The 27,636-nt window shown below is 40.2% G+C and overlaps 1 protein-coding gene across 5 annotated transcripts in view; it reads right to left on the reverse strand.

The window, feature by feature from the left end:
* Positions 1-27,636, reverse strand: part of rptor (regulatory associated protein of MTOR, complex 1) — a 298,884-nt gene that overhangs the window by 70,455 nt on the left and 200,793 nt on the right. For all 5 annotated transcript variants that reach the window (XM_079553276.1, XM_079553279.1, XM_079553277.1 and 2 more), the window contains exons 22-25: positions 16,072-16,190; positions 3,611-3,714; positions 1,139-1,319; positions 909-1,019 (exon numbers count right to left, since the gene is read on the reverse strand). In XM_079553276.1, coding sequence (XP_079409402.1) covers positions 909-1,019; positions 1,139-1,319; positions 3,611-3,714; positions 16,072-16,190 — 515 coding nt within the window. The remainder of the gene's footprint in view (positions 1-908; positions 1,020-1,138; positions 1,320-3,610; positions 3,715-16,071; positions 16,191-27,636) is intronic.

Consider the following 27,636-nt stretch of genomic DNA (forward strand, 5'->3'; position numbering starts at 1 on the left):
TTGATTGTACATAGTACATCGTACAGGGTTCAAAATTATCGTACAAATACGATAGTTATCGTACGTCTGGTAACCCTGCCAACCCCACACACATTAAACAGTGACCGCGAGTTTACAGGAGAATTAGCACTTGATGCTTTGTTTTGCTGCTGCGCTGCTGAGGAACCTTTGAAATTGTTCATGGATTATCAGGAGACGAGGAGCAGAAACTATCATGAGGCTTTACTTCTACCACTCTTTCTGTCAAACTAAACAGAGTTTGGACTAAAGTGGAGCAGCCTTTACCTGACGCTAAGTTGCTCTCCTCAGGTGAGTAAGATGCTGTGTCTTTTATTTTAGTTTGACCTTGCTTCTTGTTGATGCATTACTTTCATCACATGTCATTATGTGCTTGGGCACGGCTATTGTGCCACATTTGTAGCGGTGATCAAGTCATACAGAAGTGATAGGCCTGGTGGCATCTAAACAAAACATATTAATGATACGTTTACCCCATGAAACTAAACATTCAATTAAACTCAGCTGACTTTGTGTGGCATTTATGGATAAGAATGTACTGTATGTTGTAAGCCAACAATGTAAGGACGGGGAAAAAAAATGTGCGCGCTTTGTAACCCGACCCACCCGAAGTTTGCCGTTATTTTGAGGGAGCCGACCCGACTGAATCCGCGGGCCCTGCGGGTTGACCGCGGGTTTCGGGTCAACCCGCCCATCACTAGTACATCTTGACCAACATACTAATACCAACATATCAACACTAGTCATCTAGACAGTTACTATTTGAGGCCAAGAAGCTGCACCGGTCAGAAAACTAGAATATAGCCACTTCCTCCCCAGTTCTGGACATTGGTTCGAGATAGCTGAGGAAACTGAATTGCCGTTATCACACGGTAGAAAAAGGCTATTACCTTCATGACCGGCTGAGCAAAGTACTTGGCGCTCCAGTCGCACAGGCCCGTTTGGAGCGCGGGGCAAATGTAGTTCCTGTGTCCACCTGGTTCATCCCCGTCTTCTGTGGCCTAAAATCAACCAAGTGTTTTGATTTTGTAAACACCTTATTCCTTGCTTTGGTCTCACTTTAGTGTAGCCGCTGTGTGGATCATTAGAATCCGGGGATCCAGAGTGTGTATAGAGTTACCTGCTCGGGGCCCTTGTCGAACATTTTGCGCGTGCGGGGGAACTGGTGTGAGTGCGGCTGGGCCTGTCCTCCCAGAGTCGGCGTGTAGGGGGGTCTGGAGGCTGGCTGTTCTCGGGCTGGAGGTTTGGGGACTTCATTGGTCAAACTGGAGCTGCTGGTGCTGGGCATCGGGGGCGAGCCACTGGAGAAGCAGAAACATCAGTGAAAAACTGTGTTTGATATCACAAGAATATCACAGGGTTCAGCAACAAGACAAATGTATTTCTTTTTTATGTCATTTTAAAGTCCAAACACTATATTTTTTATACTAGATTTCTTAAGATTTGAAAACATTCCATCCAACAGGGGAATAAGGGGAACTTTAATCATTAAAGCCAATAAGGCACAACGGGAAAGTTTGGAGCAAAGACATGTGGACAATAACTGCCAGAACTGCAGTTGAGTGTGTTTAAGACAAACTTAGCAGTAAAAAAGTTGGGTAATGTCCAATGTCCTTTAATGACATTTAAAGCCTTCATTTTGGAACCATTAATTCAATGACTTTTAGTACTTAATGCCCCACTAAAACCCTGCTCAAGTATGTCTTAGATTTAATTAAAAGAGAGCGCTCAAACTAACTTGTTTTTGACTATTTCTAATATCAACAGTTGACTGGAAAAAAGGATAACCATCTTAAAGGGACTACACAGAGTTTAAAAATGTTAAAATGAAGTATTTTCCTCCCCCTACATGTTCCAGCAATGTTATAATGTGTAGAATGAGCTCAGACCTGTTCACCACAACTGCCTCTAAAATCCTGCACTGTCACTCAAAAAGTCGCTGTTTCGGGTCCGAAGTGCCGTCATGCACAAGCTTAAAGGGATATTTCAGGACTTTTGACATAGGCTACATTTCCTAGTTATCCAGAGTGTTGTACATTTTTGGAGATATTTTTTTTTGTAATTCATGCAGCTCTTATATTCAGAGAAATCAGCAACACTCTGGATAACTAGGAAATGAGGCCCTATGTCAAAAATCCTGAAATGTCCCTTTAAAGGAATAGGCCACCGTTTTTACATACTGAGATATGTTCTTACCTAACCTTAGTCGAGTTAATATATCCCCGTCTGGTCTTTGTCCGTGCGCTCTGTCACGCAAACGGAGCACATACGCAGCCTCTCCCACATGTCATATAGCTCCAAAAAAGCTCACGATAGAAGCTACCAAGCTCTTCCACGTGTTCCCTATTTAAATAAAGTTACGTGATGTGTTTTCATGCGAAGTATATTTACACAGAAATGTAATATGTCGATTTTATAAGCAAATAAAAAGGGGGACTATATTGTGAGGCGTAATGATACGAGGAGTAAAACGTCCGCGCAGTAACTCCTAAAGGTTATTGACGGAAGTGAGCGGGGGAAGTCTTTAGGAGTTACTGCGCGGACGTTTTGCTCCTCGTATCATTACGCCTCACAATATAGTCCCCCTTTTTATCTGCTTATAAAATCGACATGCTACATTTCTGTGTACATATACTTTGCATGAAAACACTTCACGTAACTTTATTTAAATAGGGAACACGTGGAAGAGCTTGGTAGCTTCTATCGTGAGCTTTTTTGGAGCTATATGACATGTGGGAGAGGCTGCGTATGTGCTCCGTTTGCGTGACAGAGCGCACGGACAAAGACCAGACGGGGATATATTAACTCGGCTAAAGTGAGGTAAGAACATATCTCGGTATGTAAAAACGGTGGCCTATTCCTTTAATATAGAAGGTGCAGTTACACGTATGACCTGAGGTGTCAGTAGTGAGTATATAAATGACCAATTTGCATCTAGTACCTTTAAGGATGAAATTACATAAAATGACTAGAATGAATAGATTAAATCTAAAGTTTGAGTGGATCCGGTCTGGTCTTATATGAGATAAAACCTTTTATTGCCAATGAAATTTCTTTGTTTGTGAAGGCTCTTATTCATTCAGGGATTTTTATTTTGTACTATTCCAAGTGAAAAAGCAAAAATTCTAGCATTTCAAGTAGGGATTCATGCTTGTTCAAAAGGCATTAGCATCTCATCTTAGATTCACTCAAACCAACTCAAATTCAATATAAAAGAACCTTTATTCAAGAAGATTTTAAGTCATTTATCTCATTTAAGATGGTCCTTTTCCATTGAGGGCTCTGTATTAAGCTTAAACATGTTTAATAAGACACCTAACAAGCACCTGTAAAGTAAAGTGTGGCCTATAAATCTCATTACTCAATTTTACTTTCGATACAAACTTTCTCAGACACTGAAAAGCAGAGAAGTAAACTCAACCATCCACTACATAAAGCCAAAGACACTCAATGACTTGATATTAAACTGAAAGTGTGTCCCCCAGCCCTATCACACCGCCTCCCTCCACTCCTTCTATCACATCGAGTGTTACATTTTTCCTGACTCATTCGACGGGTCTTTTGTGTGTCGCGTGGTGCGTCTGTCTCTCACCCGGCCGGATGGAGGTGGGTGCCTTTGCTGGTGGGACTGGCTGGAGCAGAGTGTGTGATGGAGGCGGGGTCCAGGATCCTCTGCGGTCGAGCGTTCATTGTCGCCTGTAAAAGATATTTCAACATTTACAAATCGATATGGAAACAGGTGAAGCAAGTGAGTTACAGCGTTTATTACATTTCTATTGCTTTCTTACTTTAATACGGGCACAGCAACGGCACCAGACGAACCAGATGTATCATTTTAAGTTAAGTACAGAGTTATGGCAGATCCAGAAAGGTTCAACATTTGTCCATAGCAAACATTTTATATTATGATACATATATTAAAACAATACTACAAATCCAGATATCGCTACTTTTTTAAGGGTCTTGGTTATTAGTGAAAAACATCTTGTTTGTGTATAATGTAATGCAGGGTGAAATAAAGCCAGTGGTTAACACTGATAATTGCTTCATTAACCCTTGTGTTGTTAAGAAACACCTTTATGTTGCGTTAGCGGCATTTTATGCAACTGTTTATCACTGCTGTTAAAATATTGTAGATTAACATTTTTTCTCACTTTCTTCACATAATTGTATTAATGAACATTATGTAAATGGACCAAAATGAGCCATTTTGTGGGATGTTTTTTTTTTTTTTTTTTTTAATTGGCTACAAAATAGTAAATTATTTGTATATTTTCAAATTGTATTATTTATTTCAAACGTTAGTAGTTTTGTGCGGAACAGAAGTAGAGCAACAATAAAAAAAATAATAATACTGATCTACAATATATTCTTATATTGGTCAAAAAGGTGTCACGAAAATCCGGTAACGGAACATAAGGCTACTTTAGTGGCCAAAATAAAATCTTAAAATTAGGTTTTGAAACTGTCTTTGTTGCAAAAACATATTCAAATATCTGAAATATGGAAAAGGTTTTGGCCAAATAAACAGCAAAAAATGGCACAAAGTGCATGAAACGCCCCAACAGAAGAACACGTATCCCTATTGTGTGTGACGTGGGTCAGGAGTCAGGACTCAAACGTGGATTATAAAATCCTTTTCAGTGGGTCACAAGCCTTTACTCGACAGTAAAATGACTGTTGCTGATTCTGAACATAATTTCAGCTTCATAGTCGATGCTTAAATCAACAATAATCAAAGCAAAGATACAGTATTTTCCTTGATATATAACAGATACAAACAGTCTTTTATGTGTTGCATAAATATTCATATTTGGGTCACAGCTCGTCACCCGGGGGTGATGGTGAGACCCGATGCCAGACCAGTCGAGAACCACCGTGTTAGTGGAGAAAAAAAACATCTGAAATAATTTTAACACCTGGGCGCGATAATGAGGACGAGCGAGCCTTTCCAAAACCGCAGCTTTGCAAGATTTCAGTTTCCATTTGTATCTATTAAAAGTGGTTTAAAGAAAAGCAATAGCGATATGTGTGCGCTTATTGTGTGCCATGAGGGACTGTCAGGTTTGCCTTGAAAGAATGAATCTATTTTCTGTGCCACGACTCAAAATAGGCTGAAAAACACACACATTTATTGAATAACGGAGTTTATATTACGAGGTCAACGCACAAAACAGTTAAAACGATGTCGATTCTCAGTCTTCCAGGTAGTTTAATTCACACATCAACCAATTAAAACCAAACTGGACTCCCAAATCAGAAACATGCGGTTGGTCATATTGTTAGGGCTGATTGATACATTTCTTACACGAGTCTGAGCCCAATTACAGGCCGGACTTAATGAGCGGAGAAGTGTTGCTCTTTACAAAGTTTCCCTAAATTTGCCGAGGCGTATCTCATTACGCGGAGCAGGTAATATAACCTCTTCATTGTGAATTGTCTAATGGCGGCTCGCGAGGGAGGGGTAAACCTAATAAAGACAATAGCAGCAAAGCATCTCTGATAGATAGGAACGCTGTTGTTTACTAAAGTCAGGTACAGAGGAGCTGCGGCGGAGACCCACTTAACACACCCAAACACATTTTACTATCTAGAATGGATTACTATGCTAATTACTGGCACTGTGGCAGTTTTTCCTTGTTTGTGTCTCAAGGCTAAGCGGCAACGCAGAACAAAGTTTGTATACAAAACTTCTGCTGGACAATTATACATTCAAAGGGACTATACAGAGTTTAGAAATGTTAAAAGTAAGTATTTTCCTCCCCCTACATGTTCCAGCAATGTCCTAATGTGTAGAATGAGCCCAGACCTGTTCACCACAACTGCCTCTAAAATCCTGCACTGTCACTCTCTCAAAAAGGTGTTAATTCGGGTCTGAAGTGCCGTCATGCACGAGCTTAATATAAAACCTGCAGCTACGGATATGACCAGAGGTGGCAGTAGTGAGTATAAAATGACAAACTTGCAACCAGTCCCTTAAAACTGTAAAATTAGGGCATCAAGACTTTTAAGAAGATGTGGAGCTTTCTCTGACATTAACAGGATCGATATTTACGCACAGTTGCTGATATAGTGTTGTGAAAGGATGAGCAAAGAAAGGCTATTAACAATATTAACTTTCTGGGACTCTATATGGGACACTGTTGTGGCAGGTAAATAATGACCCAAATGCTTCAATCAAAATGAATGAAAGTGGGATCAAATTAGCCATTGCATTCTTGCGAGGCAGAGTGTAGAAGAAAAGGTGGATACTGCAGGTATTATTTCACAGTAGGGTGGAATACTTTCATATACATTGATATTCACCATAAAGAGAGACTATAGACTATTTACATGGAGGAGGCCATTTCAGAGCGAACAGATTAAAGGAGAACGGAAGCTGCAGTTTTATGAGAAGAGCAAAATCCCACAGACTTGACGCCGATGTCGTTCGTTGTACCATGCGCCAAGTGTTAAGAAATAGCCTAAAGCAAAGTTGACATAAACAAGCCTGATCGCATCATGAATGAACAAAGGGCTTATTGTCATCATTCAGTGTCATTATCTGTCCATCATTTCCGTAAAAATGTGAATTACTGACATTGCTGATCCCCTCCTGGAGCTGCCTCCTTAACGTGGTGGAGGGGTTTGAGCACCTGAATGATCCTGGGAGCTCTGTTGTCGGGGGCGTCGTGCCCCTGGTAGGGTCTCCCAGGGCTAAAAGGTCCTAGTTGACAGGGTCAGAAACCCCTTATGAGAGACCAACAGGCCTGCATAGAACAAAGAGGCCGTCCTTCTGTGGATCCACCACCTGCAGGAGGAGCCATAGGGGCTGGTGCAATGTGATTTGGGCAGCTCCAACAGCCGCCCAATGACCCGGCAACGGACAAGTGGAAGAAAATGGATGGATGGACATTGCTAATCCCGTGTGAATAAGGCCACAGATTTCACCAAAATTCATACATTCATTAATACTACACAGTGGCAGAGTGGTTAGCACTCTAATGTCACAGTAAGGTCACGGCTCAGGAGTTCCACTTCTCGACCTATAGGAGGTCACTTGAGTTTGTTTGACTTCTCCCTCGGTCTGAGTCACGTCGATGGGTAAGTCGTCCAGTTTCTCCCATCAGCCCAAACATGCACAGCGCACTGTTGGCTGAAACCTCCAGCCAGATAGTTCTGACCCAACCCAAGGTCTGGAGATGATCCCGGGGCGCTGCGTCACAGTCGAAAGCTGACTTGATTTACACTTCACACAAAGCCACGACTGACTCTAAACCCTGGAGAAGGTACAGATATTCTTCTGGTAAAAGTCCGTAAAATCAAATTGGGCAATGCCAGGCTACAAGTGGCTTCGACAGCTTTGCAAAAACTTGTTTTAACCCTTAATTAGCAGAATATATGGCACCAGATGTCGGGAGAGGCAGCAGCAGCCAAAGTGACAATTATGCAACACTTTCATTGATAATTCAACAACAGTTGTGGCCCTTCGACATGGCGTAAACAAACATTAAACGAAAGCAGCATGGTCTCTCTTTTCAGGAAATCTTTTGCTAAAAATCACTATGAAACGGATTTAATGGCTCCTCCAAACTGCTGTGCTTTACGCTGGGGCCAAAACACAACTTTGTTAACTTCTTAAATGTTTAATCGTGTAAAAGCGACTGTGCAAACCAAATGGTTTTGTACTGGTCAATAATTAAACATGGTGCTAAAATGTTTGGCAGAGGTTGTACATTACATGGCTTGCAGAAATTGAGAAAATGAATGAAGAAACTTTAAGTGTTTTTAAAGTTGGGGAAAGAATAGCGATTTCTATGTAAAACGAGCACCATAATTCAAAAATCTAATTTAATGTAGATGCTGCTGCTCATTTCCTTAAAGAAGTTAGCAAGCAATTAATTCAGTTTGGAGTTTACAGGCGGGAAACTGATCCAGCAAATATCTCAAAACTTTGATTAAGACAAAATCTATTGTCTGCATCCTCTTCATACTCACTAACTTCCCTTTGTCCGAACACAGACACTAAATACTTTATCTGTACATGTGTATGTTTTTCAATTCATCCTTTAACAACTTGAACCATTATTACATTGAGTGCTGCGCTGTTTTTGGGATCTAGCTGTAGAGCGTCAACAATCCAGACCATTTTTCATGATATTTGTAGCACCACAGCGTATTCTGTGTCATAGCTATGGACACATGCTATGGCTTGTTTGAAAGGTGAGGCTCTAAACCGTTTAATTCTACGTGCCTTGGTTCCTGAGAAATCCTAAGCTAAACAGAGGCGAGTTTTGATCAAAATCATTGTTTTTTTTCTTCTTCTAGAAACAGAGATATTGCGTGTTTTATGAAACCATTTGAGCCTTTCACGTTTCTGAGACTTACATTTCCCGGTCAAAGGACTTGTGTGAAGTAAATATAGTTTTACAGTACCACCCACCCCGCTCGGCTCGTGGTGGAGATGGAGTTTTACCCTCAGCATAGACACAGACGGCATCTCTGGAATCGGCCATATACTGTATGGTCATGTTTGGGTTAAACAATTGGGAAAAACTTAAACTTTCTCCAATTATTCAAAAACTACTTTAAAAATGCTGAATTATGAATATAGTTTTCTACTAAATGAAGATACAAAGACATGGAGAGGAACAAAGTGGTTCAACAGCCCATAAATACATAAAAAAACGCGTATGTTAACATGATGCTTCCTTTTAGCATTGTGCTAATGCTAACGCTAGCTATGACTGCTGTTTTCACTTCAACTGAACAATCAGCTGTGAAAAAATATCCATATGGACCAGATTTAGACTTGACTTTATTTGTATGTAATAAATAAGTTTATAATTCCCCAGAAAATGGCTAAAAAGAGTGAAAAATTGTGTTTCCCAAAAGATTCTGTTTTCCCCCTCAGCGAGGCCACGCCCCCTTCTATGACACTTTTACTAAACCTGGCGTGTGGCCTCCCCTGATTTTCGTGATGATCCGAGCCATCCGGTTTTATGAGAAGGGTGGACTCAGCAGCGGTGTCTGGCGAAAACGCAGAGGCTGTTGCGAAAAAGGCTTGACGAGACTGTACGTAATGTCAAACCTGCGAAAGTGTATGACTGGACACAAATGTAGCAATAACATTCAAATGCCGCGCTGTGATGAAATGGCCACATAAAATGTCCAGATCGTGACATTTCACAAGTTTTTTATTTTCACAAGTCATTTATTTCAGTTCTGTTCATCACAGAGCTACCAAAATCACATACGTATAAGGTGTTTTAGAGTGTCTGTTTTTGTTAAAAAAAATCTCTCTCTCTCTCTCTCTCTCTCTGATATATATATATATATATATATATATATATATATATATATCAGTCAGTCATCAATCAGTTTTTGGCACTCAACGCATGGGGGTGCAAAACAAATTATTTCGCTTTTGGCACTCAATGTCTTAAGTAACTCGAGGTGAATTCATTCTAAGGTATTCTGTAATTACCAGATGAATCCACATGAAACAAAAGCTGGGACACATTTCACTATCTTCTCTGTTCAGCACAAATTAACCACATTTTAACATTATAAACCTCTTGAAGTGATGTTATGGCTGTGAAATCCTATTGCTTTTGCATCAGTATGTGTCACCTTCTTTCCGAGGTTTAGTCTAATTTCTTCCAATTTCATTTCCTCTCATCTTCTCCAGCTAAGAAGCTCGACACAAGATACAGTGGGGAAAAAATGAGCTCAACCTCTTTTTTTTTTAACCTTGGCTTTGCCAACGCTAAGTCCCGCGTCCTCTGAGAAATCGCCCGTTAAAAGTATTTAATGCAGCCTTCATCGGCCGTAGAGCGAGTTCATTTTAATTAGCTGCTGACCTTGTTCAATTTGATACCGATCAATAACGTTTGACATTTTAAAATCCTAATTAAAAGAAGGCTGATGTTAACACGGGTGAACTCTGAGTGAATAGAGTGGTAATAAACTGCCTGTACAGATAAAAGGCTGCGTAGACGCTATTGTACGATAGGTTGAGTGTGACGCAAGTACCATGGCGAGGGTTGAAAAGACCGCCTGAAATGGGACAGCCCTCCCTTTGACAGCCCTCCATTTGACAGCATTTTGCAACTAACACAGATGATTAAGGTTATGTGAGTTTGGAATGGAATCTTATATGTATATGTGTATATATATATATATATATATATATACATATATATATTTTTTTTATCAATTAGAACACATTTATATGAAAGAAAATGTAAAAACAAAGTCTCTACTTGTCTCTGTAGCATGTTTCTACGGAATCAGTTCATCCATCAGTAACTACCGTATATTTGAGCAGCATCAGCTTCGTGTTTGTATAAGCTACGCAGCGGTGGAGTGATCTGCTAGAAAATAGTCCCTCAAAATGCAATCATTCATTTGATGCAAGGTTATATTCCAAAAATTATTCTATCGACAGACATTTATATGGTTAGTCTGGTGTTATAAGTGATTTGCCTCAGGTGCTCTGTGGAGCGGGTCAGACTGTTTTTAATGCAGTGTAGCCGATACCTTTAGTTTTTTAGTTTAGTTTATTTCTTATTTGGTGTCTTGCACCTAAAGGTGCCCAGCCCGCATGGGCTTGTAAGACACAAAAATGTAAGCAGACATCAGAAAAGCATTAAACAAAGAGTGTCCTCTTCCGTGTAAGCCAAGCACTTAACAAAAACTTAGACAAATGAAATGACTTATACTTGAACAAGAACTTAAGCCTTTCCTCATCGGACATTTCAAACAAACATAGAGCAACATCAGACAGTTTACAAAATAATTGCCTTCTCGGATCATAATACAAAGGACAATAAAACACAAAATGCAATTCATTCTCAATATCATTTAACTGACACAAACAACATGTCCGCTCCTCTCCGTCTCCAGTACCAGGGACAGAGTCCCGGACCTCAGCTGAGCACAGACTGACCTCTGACCTCTAGATAGGTTCAGGGTCACATAGGGCTCAGGACCAAAATGATCTTTAATCAAAATATAAGTTCTCAACTTTGGCTTAAACAAGACATAATTTAACCATTTAAGTTTATACTTTTCAAAGTAGACTTTTTTAATTTCTTCAACATTACATCTCAACTTGTTTCTAAAAATAAACTGGAGATCAGCATCAACAAAAATGTTCTCCATCTGCACACTCCAACTGTATCTATTATCGGATCTCAATTAAAGATGTGTTTGGACAGTCATGTGTCAGACATATTGATAAACCTATTCTATAGCCGTACCATGTCACAAACATGCCTCACTTCACATGGTTCCCAACCCGCACAGAGCAAGCTTAGGGGTGTTTTTGTGTACACCTAGAAAGAACCTTAGAGCTCTGCATTGAATTTTTCACTGTGGGTTTGTTTACAGTAACCCCAAAACCCCAGCACCATAATCCAAAACAGCACAACTATGGTATGTGCAAGGCTAGCACATACCATAGAAATGTGCTAGCCTTGCACTAGCCTAGCGCCACGTAACTCTTCAAATATAAGAACTGCATGAATTACAAAAAAAAAATATCTGCAGCAACACTCTGGATAACTAGGAAATGAGGCCCTGTCAAAAATCCTGAAATATCCCTTTAAAAGACTCTGCCTGTCCAAGATACTAGGGCAGTGCATTCCACAATGTTGGGCCTGCAGCTGAAAAAGAACAGTCGTCTCTCAGTTTCCTTTGAGTCCTTGGAAGTCCTTGACCTGAGGTTGAGAGCAGGAGTATTAGGCCATGAAGACATTTATAAACAAATTTATTTCAACGTTAAAATAGACAGGGAGCCAATGTAAGGACTTTATAACAGGCGTTATGTGCTCACGCTTTTTAGTGCCAGATAGAAGGCAGCAGACTTGTAATATTATTGTTTATTAATGGAAAGCCCCTTGAGATGTAGCATCTCATTTTCGAGGGGGTCCACAAAACAGACAGAAAACAGAAATGGCACTAACAGCAGTGTGCACAGCTTACAAGCAACAAAACAAACAAAACAATCATAGGAGAGACAACAACAAAACAGTTACTCAACACAATTCCAACTAACATGACACAGAGAAGACAAGACAAACAGAAATGCTCCATCAACCTCCCTCCCCCTCCAATCCAGATAATAACATTATAGCAGGTCGTCCTTACTAACAACGACCATCTGCTAAGGCTTGTATACGGTGTAAATATTACAAAAATAAAAATGAAGATAACAATTACAAGAAGATTAAAATACAATAACAGCAACAAAAAACAATAATAAAAAAATTAATTAACAACAGCAACAACAAAAATAATTAACAAAAGTAAAAAATAAAAATAAAAAATATAGTACAATGTAGCGGGAAACAATATAATATCTCTCAAAGAAGCCAATTATGGTCTGCTCTTAGAAAAGTCGAGATCAAAGCAGACCAGAGTCAAAATACATAAGCTGAAATATATCATTTTAAGACAAACGTCAACACAAGAATGAAGTCTTTGAAAGATGAGTTAAAGCTTTGAAGACCGACAATTGCATCTGTTGTGGCGCATTGGTTCACCCATCGCTTTCCTTCATAGAGAATATTTATTTAGTTGTACACAGTGTTGTACTACAGTATATCGTGTTTATCCTCACAAACATCTTCATATTTTAAATTAATTAAACTATTACATGACATCCTACCAACGTTATACATCTGGAAATCATGGTTTCTTTGACCAAAAACTTGAAAGGCGTGTGACTCATGACTTGTAATAACTGTGAGCTATCAAACACAAGAACAAGAACTTTAGTCTGCGTTTTCAGCCCGTTTCAACCAGCACCTGCAGGCTGTGTTAAGATTTCAATCTTTTTTTGAGCTGTTGCAATGCAGTGCTTTGAGTGAAATGTGTCTTTTTCTTGCTCGGTCTTTACAGCCTTTCTGAAAACCCGGCCCTCCCTTTATGCTGGCTGTGGGCTGGGTAATATCTTTGAATATGAGAGCACTCCTTCACACACTGCAGATATGTGCTGCAGCGAGCCTCTCCGATCCACTCATGGGGAAACAAAGTTATATTAGTTACATATTTAGCAAAAAAGAATAAACTTAAATTATGTTGAAGCTATTGACAAGATTTTTAGCACATCAAGGAGCTAAGGAGACTGAAGCATGAGCCCCTAAACACTGCTAACCCAAGAAGAAAATGTTTGAAGAAGGTGGTACGTTTGTGCAGGATGGCAATTTGCTACTTGATTCAATGGGCAATATGTACGCGAGTGGATCCTCAGGAGCCGCTGCTCTTCCTGTCCCGATATTTCCCTATGAGTTAGAAGCGTGAAATAATAGCTCAAAATTACATGGCAGCCAGTAGGGCTGGGCAATTATAGAATTTTAATCTAATCGCGGTTTTAATAAAGGTTGATCTCGATAATGTGGTGCTTTTTAATTAACATCGCATTCTGGAAAAAAATATGGACGGCACAATGCTGCAGCGCCTGCCAGGTCAATCCCAGGGAAACACTTGGCCCAAACAAACAGGCAGCACAGGATGGCACATGCGGCAGCATGAGGAGAGGATCTGTAAAATCAGCTACAAAGTTGTGCTAACTTTGTCTAATGGGCAAAACAGAAACACGCGAGTAGCTGTAAGAGGACCAGGACACAAGGATGAAAAGTTTTTTCCTTCGAAGAGGAAAACTATCGATCACTGTTTGGACCATGTGGATTGTTTTGCGGCTGCAGCTGTGGATTAGCTGGTCTTCTAACGGTGAATTGTAAGTTTGATCATCTTTTATACTTATAAATGTGCTGTTTAGTTGTATTTCTTTCAGTACATATTAAGTTGTTAGCGCTTCACTGTGAAGTCGTGGCCTTTTGAGGCTCCGCACAGAAAACATGCTTCTGACATTCTTCAAAAATTCCACTTTTTTGCATCTCCTTTGCAGATACTTGTGTGTTGTACTGTGAGCCTAGAAGTGTGGAGCTTGTTTTTGCTGATGAGATAGCTGCAGTTTTCAGTTTGGCCACAGCATCTGTTTATATGCTCGTCCAGGAAAGACCACATATTGTTTTTTTTTCTCCTTTAAAACCAAAAAATCGAATCAAAAATCAAGATCTGTCAATATGAAATCCCCCAGCCCTAGCAGGCAGTGAGTTACTGCTGCACAGTCACTCGCATCATGTTGAAAACATTGCGTGAGGAGCAAAGAATTCACTGGAGGAAACTTCCTGCTCTTCACTGTGTTTTTGTCTTGAAGCTAACGGCTAGCACAAAATCAAAATCGCACCAAGATTTTGAACGAGCCACCAAAAAAAGTGTTTTTCTTTAACTGTTAACTGTTTTTTGATACTCTCCGCTAGCTATGTGATAAAAAGTTCTAAATAAACACAGACCTTTCCTGCAGCCAAGTAATTTATTTACATCCACCGATGAGAAAATAGCGAGACGAAGGACCGCGACCTACAGAGATTGCACTCAGAAGCTACGCGTCACCCGTGTGCATAGAGCCTACAGTATTGTTAGAGGATAACATTAAATCGCTATTTATCATACTGGGTCAGGCTGTACAGTCGTACTATCTCTGTCATAGCCTTGACTGTGGTGCTCAGGCGCCCACTCTCTGCCACTGAATGCTTGCGTATCAGTATGACGCTCTGAGAGGGTATTTATCCCTCTTCTGTGGAAGCATAGACAGACTTGATTGGTAGGAGTAGTTCATGTCTCCGGGTCCCGCACCGATGGTAAATAAACTTCTCCTGCATAAGACATCCAGACTGCTGCCTGTCATTCATCTATCCTCTCGAACACCATTGTTATTTCTCTAACAAGTATTACCGGTCAATTTGCTGTTTTTACTTTAACGCTCTGCACATTATATTGTTGCTTAACAATAATGATAGAGACTCCGGGTGAAGTTGCAGTTGTTAGTTGTGGTGCAAACACATTCTTAAAGGAAAAGGCCACCATTTTTACGTACTGAGATATGTTCCTGTCTGGTCTTTGTGTGTGGCCTCAGTCACGCAAAAAAAAACAAAGATGTTGTTGGCATTTGGCCTCTTCCAACATATTTCTATAGCTCCAAACCGGGGTGAAATTGGAAGCTACCACGCTCTTCCATTCCACGGGCACAGGTACGTATCAACTCGTTTAAGCTCAGGTAAGAACATATCACAGAATGGAAGAACTGAGTGCCCTAAGTCACGCAAAAAGACCAAAGATGTTGTTAGTATTTGACCTCTCCCAGTATATTCCTATAGCTCCAAACGGAGTGAAGTTAGAAGCGACCAAGCTCTTCCATGGGCACGCAGAAAGACCAGATAGGTATCTATAAACTCGTCCAAGCTCAGGTAAGAACATACAAGGATGAGTTTTAAGCACTTATCAGAACATTCAGGCTGTTGAGTGGAGCTCTACTTTCACAGTAACGCCAACACTTGCTTTTACAATATAACTATCAATGTCAAAACAACATTTATTCCACTATAACAACAGCAACATAAAAATAATTGAAAGTCAGAAAAAGTCAGTCAAAATTGAGATGATATTCTAATTTCCCTGCTCCCTTTTCCCATTGTGGTTTATTCTGTATTCTGTATGTATTCTCCACTTGTTTATAGATGTTGTTCTGTAGGAGTGTACTGAGACTCTGCTCCTAAAGGTATAGTGGGGCCAAAGTGGCGTTGCTGCAAAAAAGGGGAAAAAGCCATGAAATTTCGGCCCTGCGGTTCGAGCCGGGATGGACTGTGGTGGTTATTATGGCCTCCTTAAGTTACGACGGCCAGCGCTCTGCCAAGCCGCGGGGAGTCATTGGCCCTTAATTGCATTTGCACAGAAGTAATGGGCTTCTGCAGGGAGAAAGTGCCAGTGGGAGGGTGCGGCCTAAGTGCTGGAAACTCATCTTTTTCGCATAAGCATGAGGCGGGGGAAAAAAAGGAAAAAAAAAAAAAAGGCGACCGGCGATAGACAGACACCAAAGTCAATTATAACACTCATATTACATTCAGATCTTTGAAATGAGTCGTAATGAGAGGAAAAGCAGAAAGCAGTTTCCTGAAACTGCTCCGTCATCACCAGATACATGTACAGTATGTAAACAGTGCTCACCTTGTACGCGATGCTGTTTAAGACCTTCATGGCCAGGTCGGACACTTCAGGGAAAGGGTCTGCCGCCAAATGTAAGAGAACTCTCCAGATCTGAGTGTAGACGCTGTTGAACGATACACCTGAAACACACCAGACAGCTCGCATTTAGTCATTAATGAACATTTAAAGGTTCTACATAATGCTTTTGCAAAACAAACGTTCAGCAGGTTGTCCACAGGAAGCCAGATCGCACTTTTAACTGTGGAAAATGTATAATAGAGTTAATTTAATATTTAATGTGAACAATAACTCCAGTATTTTACCTTTAAAAATATCCATTTGTTTATTATTGCTGCTAATCCCATGATGCTTAGCGATGAGATGTTTGATGCTAACCTCTGAGGCTTAAGAAGGTTTCCTGTCTTTGTTTTATTCATATGAAGTTAGTTGTGTCTCGTTGAATTACATACATTTTTAACATTAGCCGGCAGAAAATATGCAGCTGGTTGCATAATCACAGTCACTTCACTGAAGGAGAGTTCTTTGTTTAGAACTGTAGCTGTTTTAGCATTGAAGCTAATGGCTTAATTTGATGCTAACTAGCACAAAACTAAACTAAACTAGCACAACCATCTTAACTAATTTTTCTAAAACAAAATCAGCTTGACGCTAATTTAGGTTTTCTTCTGCTTTTCAAATCTTGCGTTGTTTTTAATTTGCATAATAAATGTGGACAGGAAGTTGTCTTTACCCAACAGGAACAACAGGAAGTTAGCCAAAAACATTACAAGCACAGAGCGTATTGAGCGAGAAATACAGGATTTTGAATGAGTGACTGGATTGAGCGCAATAATTATCTAGAAGTAATGACAAAACTGAATTTACTATCAGTAAAGAACCTTTTTACCTGAAACTGAATTCTTTCACTTAAGGGAATAGAGCTCCTATACTGTTGTCTCTCACTTTACCTTTATCCTACGTATGAAATAAATACAGCAGGCGGTTTGTTGTTCAATTTCCGTCACAAAATCCCATCTCTGTTTTGTCTTTTATTCAAAGGAGAGAAACAACTTTTAGACTCACAAATGTCTTATCACTTTGACAAAGCTCCTGTCTGACTGTGAACCTCACCTTGTATTGGGGAGACAGCAGAAGCCTTGGTGTCTGTGTCACTGAAATAGCATTGTTTGTCCTTATGCTGTTTTACAGAAAGCTTTTCAATTCAGTCGGGGAAACTACACTGCCTAGCCAAGAAATAAAACAAGAAACATACTACCTGGATTTGTATGATCTGGGGTTACTAGAGTTGGTCAAATCTAGGAACATTATGTGGCAAAAGAATGAGGTCAGCCTGAGTATACTGGGTGACCAGGTTATTTCATCAAGAACCATAGATTTGTTTTTGTATTCCTGGTAGCGCAGGCATATTGATATATAAGAAGACAGGATTAATTGAGCTCAAATTATGAAAGAATGGTTCAGGGGAAGAAGACATAATTTTAACATAGTGGATTGTCCACCACAGAGTCCAGACCTCAATCCCATTCGACAGACCTTTTAAGGCGCCTTTCCACATAACACGCTTGTGTCCCATACACCTCGGTCTATGTACTAGCCTTGTCACATATACACTAACCAGTACATGCTTGTGTTTCCACTACACTATACAACCGCAGTTGTTCCGCGATCTTTGAAACCTAAAAGCCCCCATTGGATAGGAGTTAAACATTAGCACATGTGCTATAACACTTTAACAATGCATCTGGTTCATCATTGCTATGTCCATATTAAATAAATAAATAAATGAAAATGAAATAAGAACAAATGTCGACAAACGCTGCCTTCTAGAGGGGTTTATGGAAAAATTCAGAGGTGCCAAGGCAAATACTAGAGGAAAGAAGCAGCTAAAAGACAAACTATGAAGGTAAACAATATGCTAATGTTATGCTAGCAAAGTCCCTTTATACAAACCTGTATAAAAACCTTTGTATAAAAACAAATGCTTTCCTCCAGTATCATTTAACTCCCACAAATCTATTGTTGTCTAATCCAAATTTCAAATCTAGGAGCTGTTTCTGCCAGACAAATTACTGTAAACCTGTCAATTATAAAGACCCATGGCGATTATAGAGTAGAGATAGAGTAGAGATGCGAGTTCGACTAAGTTTCAAATAATAGCTCAGCCCTAAACCCCACAGAGAGTCTTTGGGATGTACTGGGGAGGGCTTTGATCCGTGGTCCAACTCAAAGTCTTGGTGAAAACTTAAAGTAACACTGCATAACATAAACAAATCTTGTGACATTAGCTACTTGAAACAGTAAAAGCATAATACTGTGTGTGTGACCTTTTCTCTTGTTTTGATTAGGCAGAGAGTGTATAAACCTGTAACTAAGAGTATGCATGAACTGAATTTTTAAACTGTTCACTACTTAGCGCATGACGCAGCAGCTCTCTGGGAATGTAGGTCGAACACCAGCAGAAGAATCATCATCACACAAATCTACTGTAGAAAATTGGGACACCAAATGAGCGCATTCACAAAAATGAGCACGGGGGCTGTCGGAGCTGCATTTCTCAGTGAATTTGGGGGGGAAAAAAGCCGAGAAGATGAGTGAGTGCGTTGAAGAGGTGATTAGGTTGGAGCCTGAGGGGCAGGATGTGATTAGCGGGCGGTGGCTAGCCTGTTAGCGCTGCCGCAGTAAACAGCAAGACTGACAAATGTGAGATATGGTCGCTTTCCCATTTAGCTGCCACACTACATTACGGAGAACACAAATTACCCACAACCCCTCGCCTCCCCCCGTACTGTCCACATGAAGGAGCGGTACGGGACAATCACTCAGTGGCGCGAGTTGCACCGGTGTCCTGAAATGACACTTGCATCATCCCAAATACGCGCTCCGACTGAAATGGATGTGCAGTTGTAAAGATGTTAACTATTGCCTAAATGGGCCCATGCCTCACTGTTTTATGGCCTTCTCAATTCTAGCAGATGACATTAAATACTTTAAACACAGCAGAGCAATTTTTTTTGGGGGGGGGAGTTGTAAATGAGAGAGGCATAAAAAATGCAAGAGAAAGTTGGAAAGCAGAGACTGAGAAGTTCGTCCAGACTGTGCTTATTCTTTTTGACGAGGCGAGCACAGAGGGGCCAGTGTGGAGGGAACGAGACGGCAACAAATGTAGTTCACGCTGCGCAAATAAAAAGAGAAGCTTCATGAGATATGTCACAGTAGATTTTGCTTTCAAATTCTCTCATATAAATCCAATTATTTTGACCAGAGTAAGAAAATTGATGGCTTTCCTAATTTGATTTAGGCCACCTGTTTTTAGTCAGAACAAACAGAAGCTGACTCATTTAAACTGTGTGGGGCAACCATCACTTGCAAATTCATTTAATCGAGTCTGACAGCTCAGATGAAACAATATCGGTGTGACATTTTCACTGATGTTTATGAAATGGGTGGGTTGGATATGAACATATAAGTGAGGCCTTTGGAAAGTCTTCTTAGCTGAAATGATTAAAGATTGTTCTTTTAGTAAGACACAAGGTTTGCTTACCTGCTTTACTAGTCTTGATTACTTCCTGTGACATGATGGTGAAGTGACAGTAAATCCATTTCACCATCACATGACGCTTCTGAGGAAGAATACAGGAAGTACTCGAAACTAGTAAAGCAAGTGAGCCAACCTTCTGTCTTACTAAAAGAACCACTGAGCCAGATTGTATAAGCAGAGCATTCACTCACAAACCACTTTTATTGCTATGGCTGCATAAACTAGGAATTTGCTTTAGTCAATGGTGCAACATAAAACACAAAGGTTAATAATAAAAGAAAATATGAGGAAATGCAAAATAAAAATGAGCTAAGATAATAAAATAGAAAACATAACAAGTACAATATGCCAATACAACATTAAAGTAACAGGAGTAAAGTCATCTATAAATCAGTGGGTCTATGTATGAATGTAGTTGGGTGAGTGAGGGACTGGTGGCGGTCTGAGGCAGTGGTTCCCAACCTTTTTCTGTCTCGCGTACCCCGTGTAGATTTCTTTACACTTCAAATATCCCAGTGTCATGATTAGCAGCGGTTAGCTCTAATGCTTGATTCCCACCTTGGCAAACGGGGCTTTTCTGTGTGGAGTTTGCATGTTCTCCCTGTGTCTGCGTAGGTTTCCTCCGGGTACTCTGGTTTCATCACCACTAAAAACATGTACAATAGGCCAGGATGAATGAGTGTGTTTGAGAGCGCGAGTGTGGGACAACGGATGCAAATTAGCCCATGGCTACAATCCGCTGTGGTGACATCATAGACTGTATATATAATGGACAGCTTCTGCTCACTCCTCCCCGTTTACCATAATGCCCACGTTCGAGGGGGAAATCATGGGGGATTTACAGACTCCTCCTCCCCAGCTCTGACGAATTATGTTCCTAAAAAGGGCATAAGGGCGGGATTCACTGTAGACTTGTGTGACGTGTAGCTGGCGCAGCTCCAATGCTAACAGTCCGGCCCTCATTAAGTATGAGATTTCAATTTTTTTTCTCTTAATTGTAACTAACCCAGCGTTATCGTATAGTATAGTAGTAAGTGGGCAAAGACACAGTGCTTTATGTAAATCAATAAACCGTTGGCAGATCTTTGCTCCGACTCCCACATAACGCTTTCCCTGATGCTCTCATTCAAGACCAGTGTCCAATGCTAACAGTCCGGCCCTCATTAAGTACGAGATTTCAATTTTTTTTCCTCTTAATTGTAACTAACCCAGCGTTATCACAGGAGGAATATCTTGCTATAGAAAGTTTAAGAAAGTTAAATTTAAATTTCACGTGTGCAAAGTCCAATGCATTTCAATGGGGGACTAGCGGCGACATGGAGCAATGGCGGAGCAATGGCGGCCTCTAGTGTTGTCGCCAAAAAGCAGAGCAGCCAGCGGCCATTGGCTTACATGCATGAGTCCCATGCATGTTCATTAACGTGCACTGTCCCGACCAAATAAATAAATAAAAGATTACTGCAAATTATTTAGAAAATGATCAACTATTATTTAGTTAAAAGACAATGTGTTCTGTTCATAACAAAGCTAAAAGAATGTAAAATTTCAAATATATAAACATCTATTTTCTTTTAAAATAATATTTGCCTAGCATGCGGTTTCAACTGTTTAACATCTGAAATATTTCCAAGTACCCCCTGCTAAGCTAAGGGCTTGTGACCACATACCCCTGGTAGGGAAACACTGGTCTAAGTCTGTCCCAGGGCTGCTGTAGTTGTAGCTTCCAACCATCAAGTATGAGATAATTATGAATAATGCATGAAACTGTAAAGCCACTTCACGAAAAAGCACTATACAAAAGCATCATCATAAGATAATTCACAAACGTTTCGGCTCCAAACATCATCAAGCCAAAAATGTGTAACTTTCATCTTGAGTGGAAAAGAACCACATTGATTTTCTCATATCTCCGCTCTTACTATCGGTCTCTGGAGTTGGATTTGCACAATGATAGTAAGTGGGCAAAGACACAGTGCTTTATGTAAATCAATAAACCGTTGGCAGATCTTTGCTCCGACTCCCACATAACGCTTTCCCTGATGCTCTCTTTCAGACCAGTGTCCAGCAATGGCCACTTTAGCGTTTCAAGTCAGAAACTCGGCTACAACCAGGCATATTTATGCATAATGTTGTTTTAACCTTTTGTTTTGGCCACGGATACGTACGAGAATGTTATAAAAACTAGCAGGAGCGCCGTGTTATTGCAAAAATACACAAGCGAGAACTAAATTCAGTGAAGATGAAACAGAAGCCCCAAGAGTCGACCTCAAACCAAATAAAATTGAAAAACAACAAAAGAGTGACAATGGTGGCAAAATCCCAGCAGGGTTTGATAAGCACCAGCATAAATGGAAAACAGGAACAACTGAGGAATGAACAACTTTATCATACACACTATATTGACTGCGTCTTAACCTCTTAACCCCCGCCTTAAACAAGCACATTTTCAGCAGTTCAGCTTTACCAAAATCTGAAAGTTTCTCGACTGGAGCGCCTCATTTTCCTGGTTTTTGTCACATTTTTGAGGCTTCATGACAGTTACATTACTCAAAAAAACGAAATGCGGCCAAAACGTGACAAAAAAGCAACAAAAAGCAACGGAAATAACTAACAAAAACAAGGAAGACGCTTAGATGACTTTAGTAGGCCTTAGCTTTCAAATGAGGCGCTACCCTGGCCTATAGGCTGTAATCTCTCAGGTCAAGAAGCATTCAGATTTGGGTAAAGCCGAACTGGAGTAAATGTGCTCTGTTTTACCTTATTTTCTTAATTTGACATGATTCCAAGTAGCATTCAAACTTGTGTACATCACCATTAATGTATTTTATTTCTGCCTGCTGCCATTGTTATTCTGCCAGCGTGTAATCGTCTATTGTGTAATGTTTGTGCCGAATGTTGCGGTAGGTTGTGTTTGAGAGCTGACTAATGTTGTGATTGTGTTTGGTTGTACATCTTGCCCAAGGGAATACGGTTGAAAACTAGCTTTAGAGCTAAAACTGGCACATTTACAGTGATGTTGATCAATGTGCATTGTCCCTGATCATAAAAAAACTAAAAAAACTAAAAAATAAATACCCTCTGGTTGAGAAACACGGTTCTACAGGACAAATATTTGAGTATAGGTATCGAAAAAAATCGTTCAGGTACTGGTATCGAAAAAGATTACGGTACCCAGCCCTATTGACCTCTTAACTCTCCATGGTCAGTGTCCTGCTGCTGCTCCCTCAAATGGGGTTTCCACACTTGTCCATCTAGCCTGGTTTGACCAGACCCTCGTACTTACTTCGTTTCGTACAACGGTCTGAAACTTCTCAATTGAGCTCCGTTATCAGGTAGGAGGGGTGAACTCCTTTGTAACGATTGGATCTGATTTTCGCCAGCGTTTGGGCGTGATGTACGTAATGCGCCCGAGTGAGTGAAGCAGCTACCATAACTCTTGGGGGCATTCCTTGCACATTGCAAGGCTTTGATTTAAATTTCTGGATATTTGGGAGCCGAGCCAGGACAGATTGAAGAGCTTCCATTTCTTTCGCCGCCATTGCCAAACTACAACCAGCAAATCGGCGCAAATGCTGGACGTCACCTACAACCCCCGCCTCCCCCGCTCGCTGAATGATAGGTAGAAAGTCAACCGATGTAACACAGCCACTGAGATCAAGCCCAGACGTACATGTTGGGAAATGATAATTGACCGGAGTTCACAGATGGCTAAGGCCAGGCTATCTGTACCCAGCTTTATATATCTATTTTATTCTGTGTGCGTGAGTGTGTGTAACGTTTGTATATACTCCGGGGGATGGGACAGTGTGCCAGGAGTATTGTTTTAAATGTTGTAATCTGTAAAGCACTTTGTGAAACCTTTCGGTATGAAAAGCGCTTTATTTGATTTGATTTGATTTGATTAACCCCCACCTGACGTATTCAGCCCTAAATACTGTGAGGATATTCAAGCACATTTTCTCCAGTTTGTCATTTCCCAAATCTAAAAGCTTCTTGAAAAAAAGTGTCAAAAAGCACTGAAAATGAGGATGAAAACGTAGACAAAATGTGACAAGTGACAAAAACGTGACAAAAACACAAAAGTAAAAAAAAAGCAACAATAATACGATAAAAAAGTGACTAAAGAGAGACAAAAGTGTGTGACAAACCTACTATAACAGGGTCACTTTAACCGTCCCACAAGTTTTCACACTCCTTTTGCATAACTGCTTATTTTATTTGTAGCTGCTAAAGAAACTGACAAATCCTAACAACTAAAGATGCATCAATCTCATATCCAAAATGTCTGGCAGGACTATCAGGCGACTCAAAGGAAGAAACATAGTCGTTTGCTTCCCTCAGATGAAACCTTTGTCACACAAGCTGATCTGGGAAATGTCTGTATAATATTATCACATATCACATAATATTAAGGTAAATCAAAGTTGCCTCTGGTGGCCAATTTGAAGCGAGGCTGAACCCGCCCACTCGACACAGAGCCTTCAATAGAAACGAACGCGGAAACAAATCAAACAAAACGTGTTCAAAAGGAAATTTCATTACACCTGAACCGGCTCTGACGCCAAGTTAAATTTACTGTTCTCAAGAGCTCGGTTTGCCTTTTCCGCGAGGTTTTCCATTTCAACTCATTTTCAGGCCCGACGTGGGAACGGCACACAGCGGGACGTGACAAGTTTGCCAGAAGACGTTTATGGCTCAAAATACAATGATAAAATAAGTCCCAAATAATAAAGAGAATCCTCCATTGGCCATTTGTCACAGCCCCGGGGAGGACGAGGAACTTTTGGCTTTTACTACGGCTGCACAAGACGGCAAGCATGAGAGATGTTTGAAAACTGTCCTGAATACTGCGAGGATTTCTCCAGTTTGGCTTTACCCAAATCTTAAAAGCTTCTTGAAAAAAGTGTCAAACTAACGACAAAGACAAGGATGACAATGCAACAAAAGAGTGACAAAAACATGCAGGTAAAGCAACAAAAATGGATGAAAAACGTGACAAAAACTCGGAAAAAAAGGGGGCGAACACAACAAAAAAACTACAAATAAAAGTAAAAGTAATGAAAAAGCAACAAAAAGATGACAAAAAAGTTATACTGTATTTTTCGGACTATAAGTCGCTCCAGAGTATTAGATGCACTAGCCAAAAAATGCCTAATGAAGAAAAAACAACAGGCTGAATAGGCGGACGCTGTGCTAATGCTAATGCTATTGATGTTTAGCTACATGAAGCATAAACAACAAACTAAATAGGTTTCCAGATATGTAAACGTCACATAATCAGTTCAGATAACTATAGCATAAAGAACATACCAAACTCTCGATCTCACTCCAAATCACTAAATCCATTGAAATGTTCATCCTCGGTGTCACTTCTGAACAATCGCCAGGGCATGTGAAATATTAGTCGGAGTATAAGACACAGGCTGACAGAATCCATGCCACGTCGCATTCAGGCAGTAATTGAAGTAAAAGAGGCCCAAACCAAGTTCTAAGTACTTGTGCAGGATTATAGTTTTCCGAGAACACACATTTCTTTGTTTAAAATATATTTTTTTATTGACTTCATGTAATATTCTACCCCTTAAAGGAGCTATCCTTGATTATTCATTTTCTATTATTGGAATACATTTTTTTTTTTCCTTTAGTATGTGTTAAAAGCAGACATTTATCCAAAAAAAAACACTGGTTTTGAAGCCGTTTAAACAGTCATAAAATGTCAGGCTAGTAGGCATATTTTACAGTGTAGTGACAGTTTGCCTTCCTGAAAGTTGTGAAACCTGGTTTAAATGATGTTGTAAATGCATTAGGAAAGTTTGAGATGAGTTTGGACCAGAAAATAGCAATTTGAAATTTGAGTGACCCTGTTTCTTTGTACAATCAGGTATAGCTCCTTTAACATGGTGGAGGGGTTTGAGCACTCGAATATTCCTGGGAGTTCTGTTGTCGGGGGCTTCGTACCACTGGTAGGGTCTCCCATGGCAAACCGGTCCTAGGTGACGGGTCAGACAAAGAGCGGTTCAGAAGCCCCTTGTAAGAGACCAACAGGCCCATTTAATCGGAAAGAGTCATAAGGGGCTGATGCAATGGATGGATGGATGGATGGATGGATGGATGGATGGATGGATGGATGGTTAATATTCTAATTTTCTGAAATTATGATTTGGGGGTTTTTACAAGCTGTAAGCCAAAATCATCAAAATGACAACAAACAAAGGCTTGACATATGTCACTTTGCATATCTTGAGTCTATATCATACATAAGTTTCACATGATAAGTTGTATTACAGAAATAAATGAACTTTTCCCGAGTTTCACCTGTATAGTGGCTTCTCACGTAACTTAGCGATATCTAAGTCACCTCGTGTTTACTGTCGCAGCCTGAATCAACTAAGAGTAACAAAGCAAACCAAGAGGGAAACCCACTAAACGGCCTCAGCTGCCTCCTGTGGGCCGTCCCGTCAGCCCCTCTGCTCCGGCTGTCCTGTACAAGTCTGCAAAAACTACAAAAACAGCACCTGGTCTATTCCTGGACTGCGTTTTGTCCTTGTCCCGCTCTGATGGGGTCTCTCTAGAGCCCGGCCTATGGACCCAGCTCTGGTGCAGTGACATTTTACAGTTAATTTACCGTCCTCTGTCTTTTGCTCGCGGGAGACTGTGTCTGTGTGTAGTGTTGTGTCACGGTTCCTTTCCAAAGAGCGAATAACTTTTTCAGATTGAAAGAACTTAGTCACAGTGGAATATGATTCTTCTGGGTCTTTACAAAACTATTAATGTTACACAGACAACTCAAGTTTCTCAGTCATTACTCACTTTCATTCTTTCATGATTTCTTACGGTTTAAGAATGTTTAATGTTCTTAACCATACTTTGCTTTTTACTTGGAGCATTTTTGGAGAGAGAAAAATACAAAAGCTGTTTTCCCTTAACCATGAGAGACCCAGAGCATTGTGGTTGATGCCAAAGATAAAGTTTTATTTACCTGCGGACATCTTCCAACCCATAAATGATGGTGATAAAACTTGAAGGGTACATTAAAAGGGGGTGTTTTTAATGGCATGAAAGGGCAAAAAATGACTCCAGGCGGAAATGACCTAAAATACCTTTGGGTCTCTGAGGGTTAAAATAAAGTGGTTGTTCAGGTAGTATAGTTTAGTTGTAGAGATAGTAGTGCAGCAGCAGTCACAATGGTTGTTGTAGTCAGTGGAGGTTTTTCATTGGTAGTCGTTCATAAAAGTGGGACAGTTGAGGAAGGGACATGTAGGAATAACAAAATCACTAATAGCCCGTTCACCTGTTCACTGCTGTCCCTCCTTTGTGCTTTTTGTCTGGTACAGACCTGGAGAACAGCACTATGAGCACTCCCAGCTGCTGCATATGATCCAGGCTTTAGAGCAGGGGTGCCCTAAGTCAATTCCGTTGGCCCGCTAGAGAGTGACCTACTTTTGCACCACGTATGGCTAACACTAGCTCTTTTCCCATTCATTCTCAATGGTAAATATGGATGCAGTACACTTATTGACCACTAGCGTCACATTGAGGGCGCTGTTTCACTCCTTTCGCAAAGTTAAGGAAACACTGTTGTGGTGTCTTGGTGTTTATCACAGAGCGTTGTAGCATCAACTTTTATTACAAAGGTTATTGACATCAACAAAGGTTCATGCTAAATGGACTTATAAAAGAATTGATGCTGAACTGACACTTTGGCATTTTCTTTGAGTTAACAAATGAATGAGGTAAAGTCACTGTAGGTGCTGTAGATACAGGTGATGTTGTTTACATTTTGCACTATATTGCTACAATTGTTGATTTTGTTCGACTAAAACATGCCTTTTGCCATAATTAATATTTGTAACAATGGAGCATGTTAATTGCATAGATAGAATCAAATGCAAATGTATGGGCTACAGAAGAATAAAATAAAGTAACTATTATTTTTATGTTATAAAATTAATAATATTATTATTATATGTGTTTCACGCTTGACATCGCCGTATTTGGCCTGCGGCCCACAGGCACTTTTTCATGGC

This window comes from Gobius niger (assembly GCF_951799975.1).
Source record: "Gobius niger genome assembly, chromosome: 3".
Taxonomy (NCBI): domain Eukaryota; kingdom Metazoa; phylum Chordata; class Actinopteri; order Gobiiformes; family Gobiidae; genus Gobius; species Gobius niger.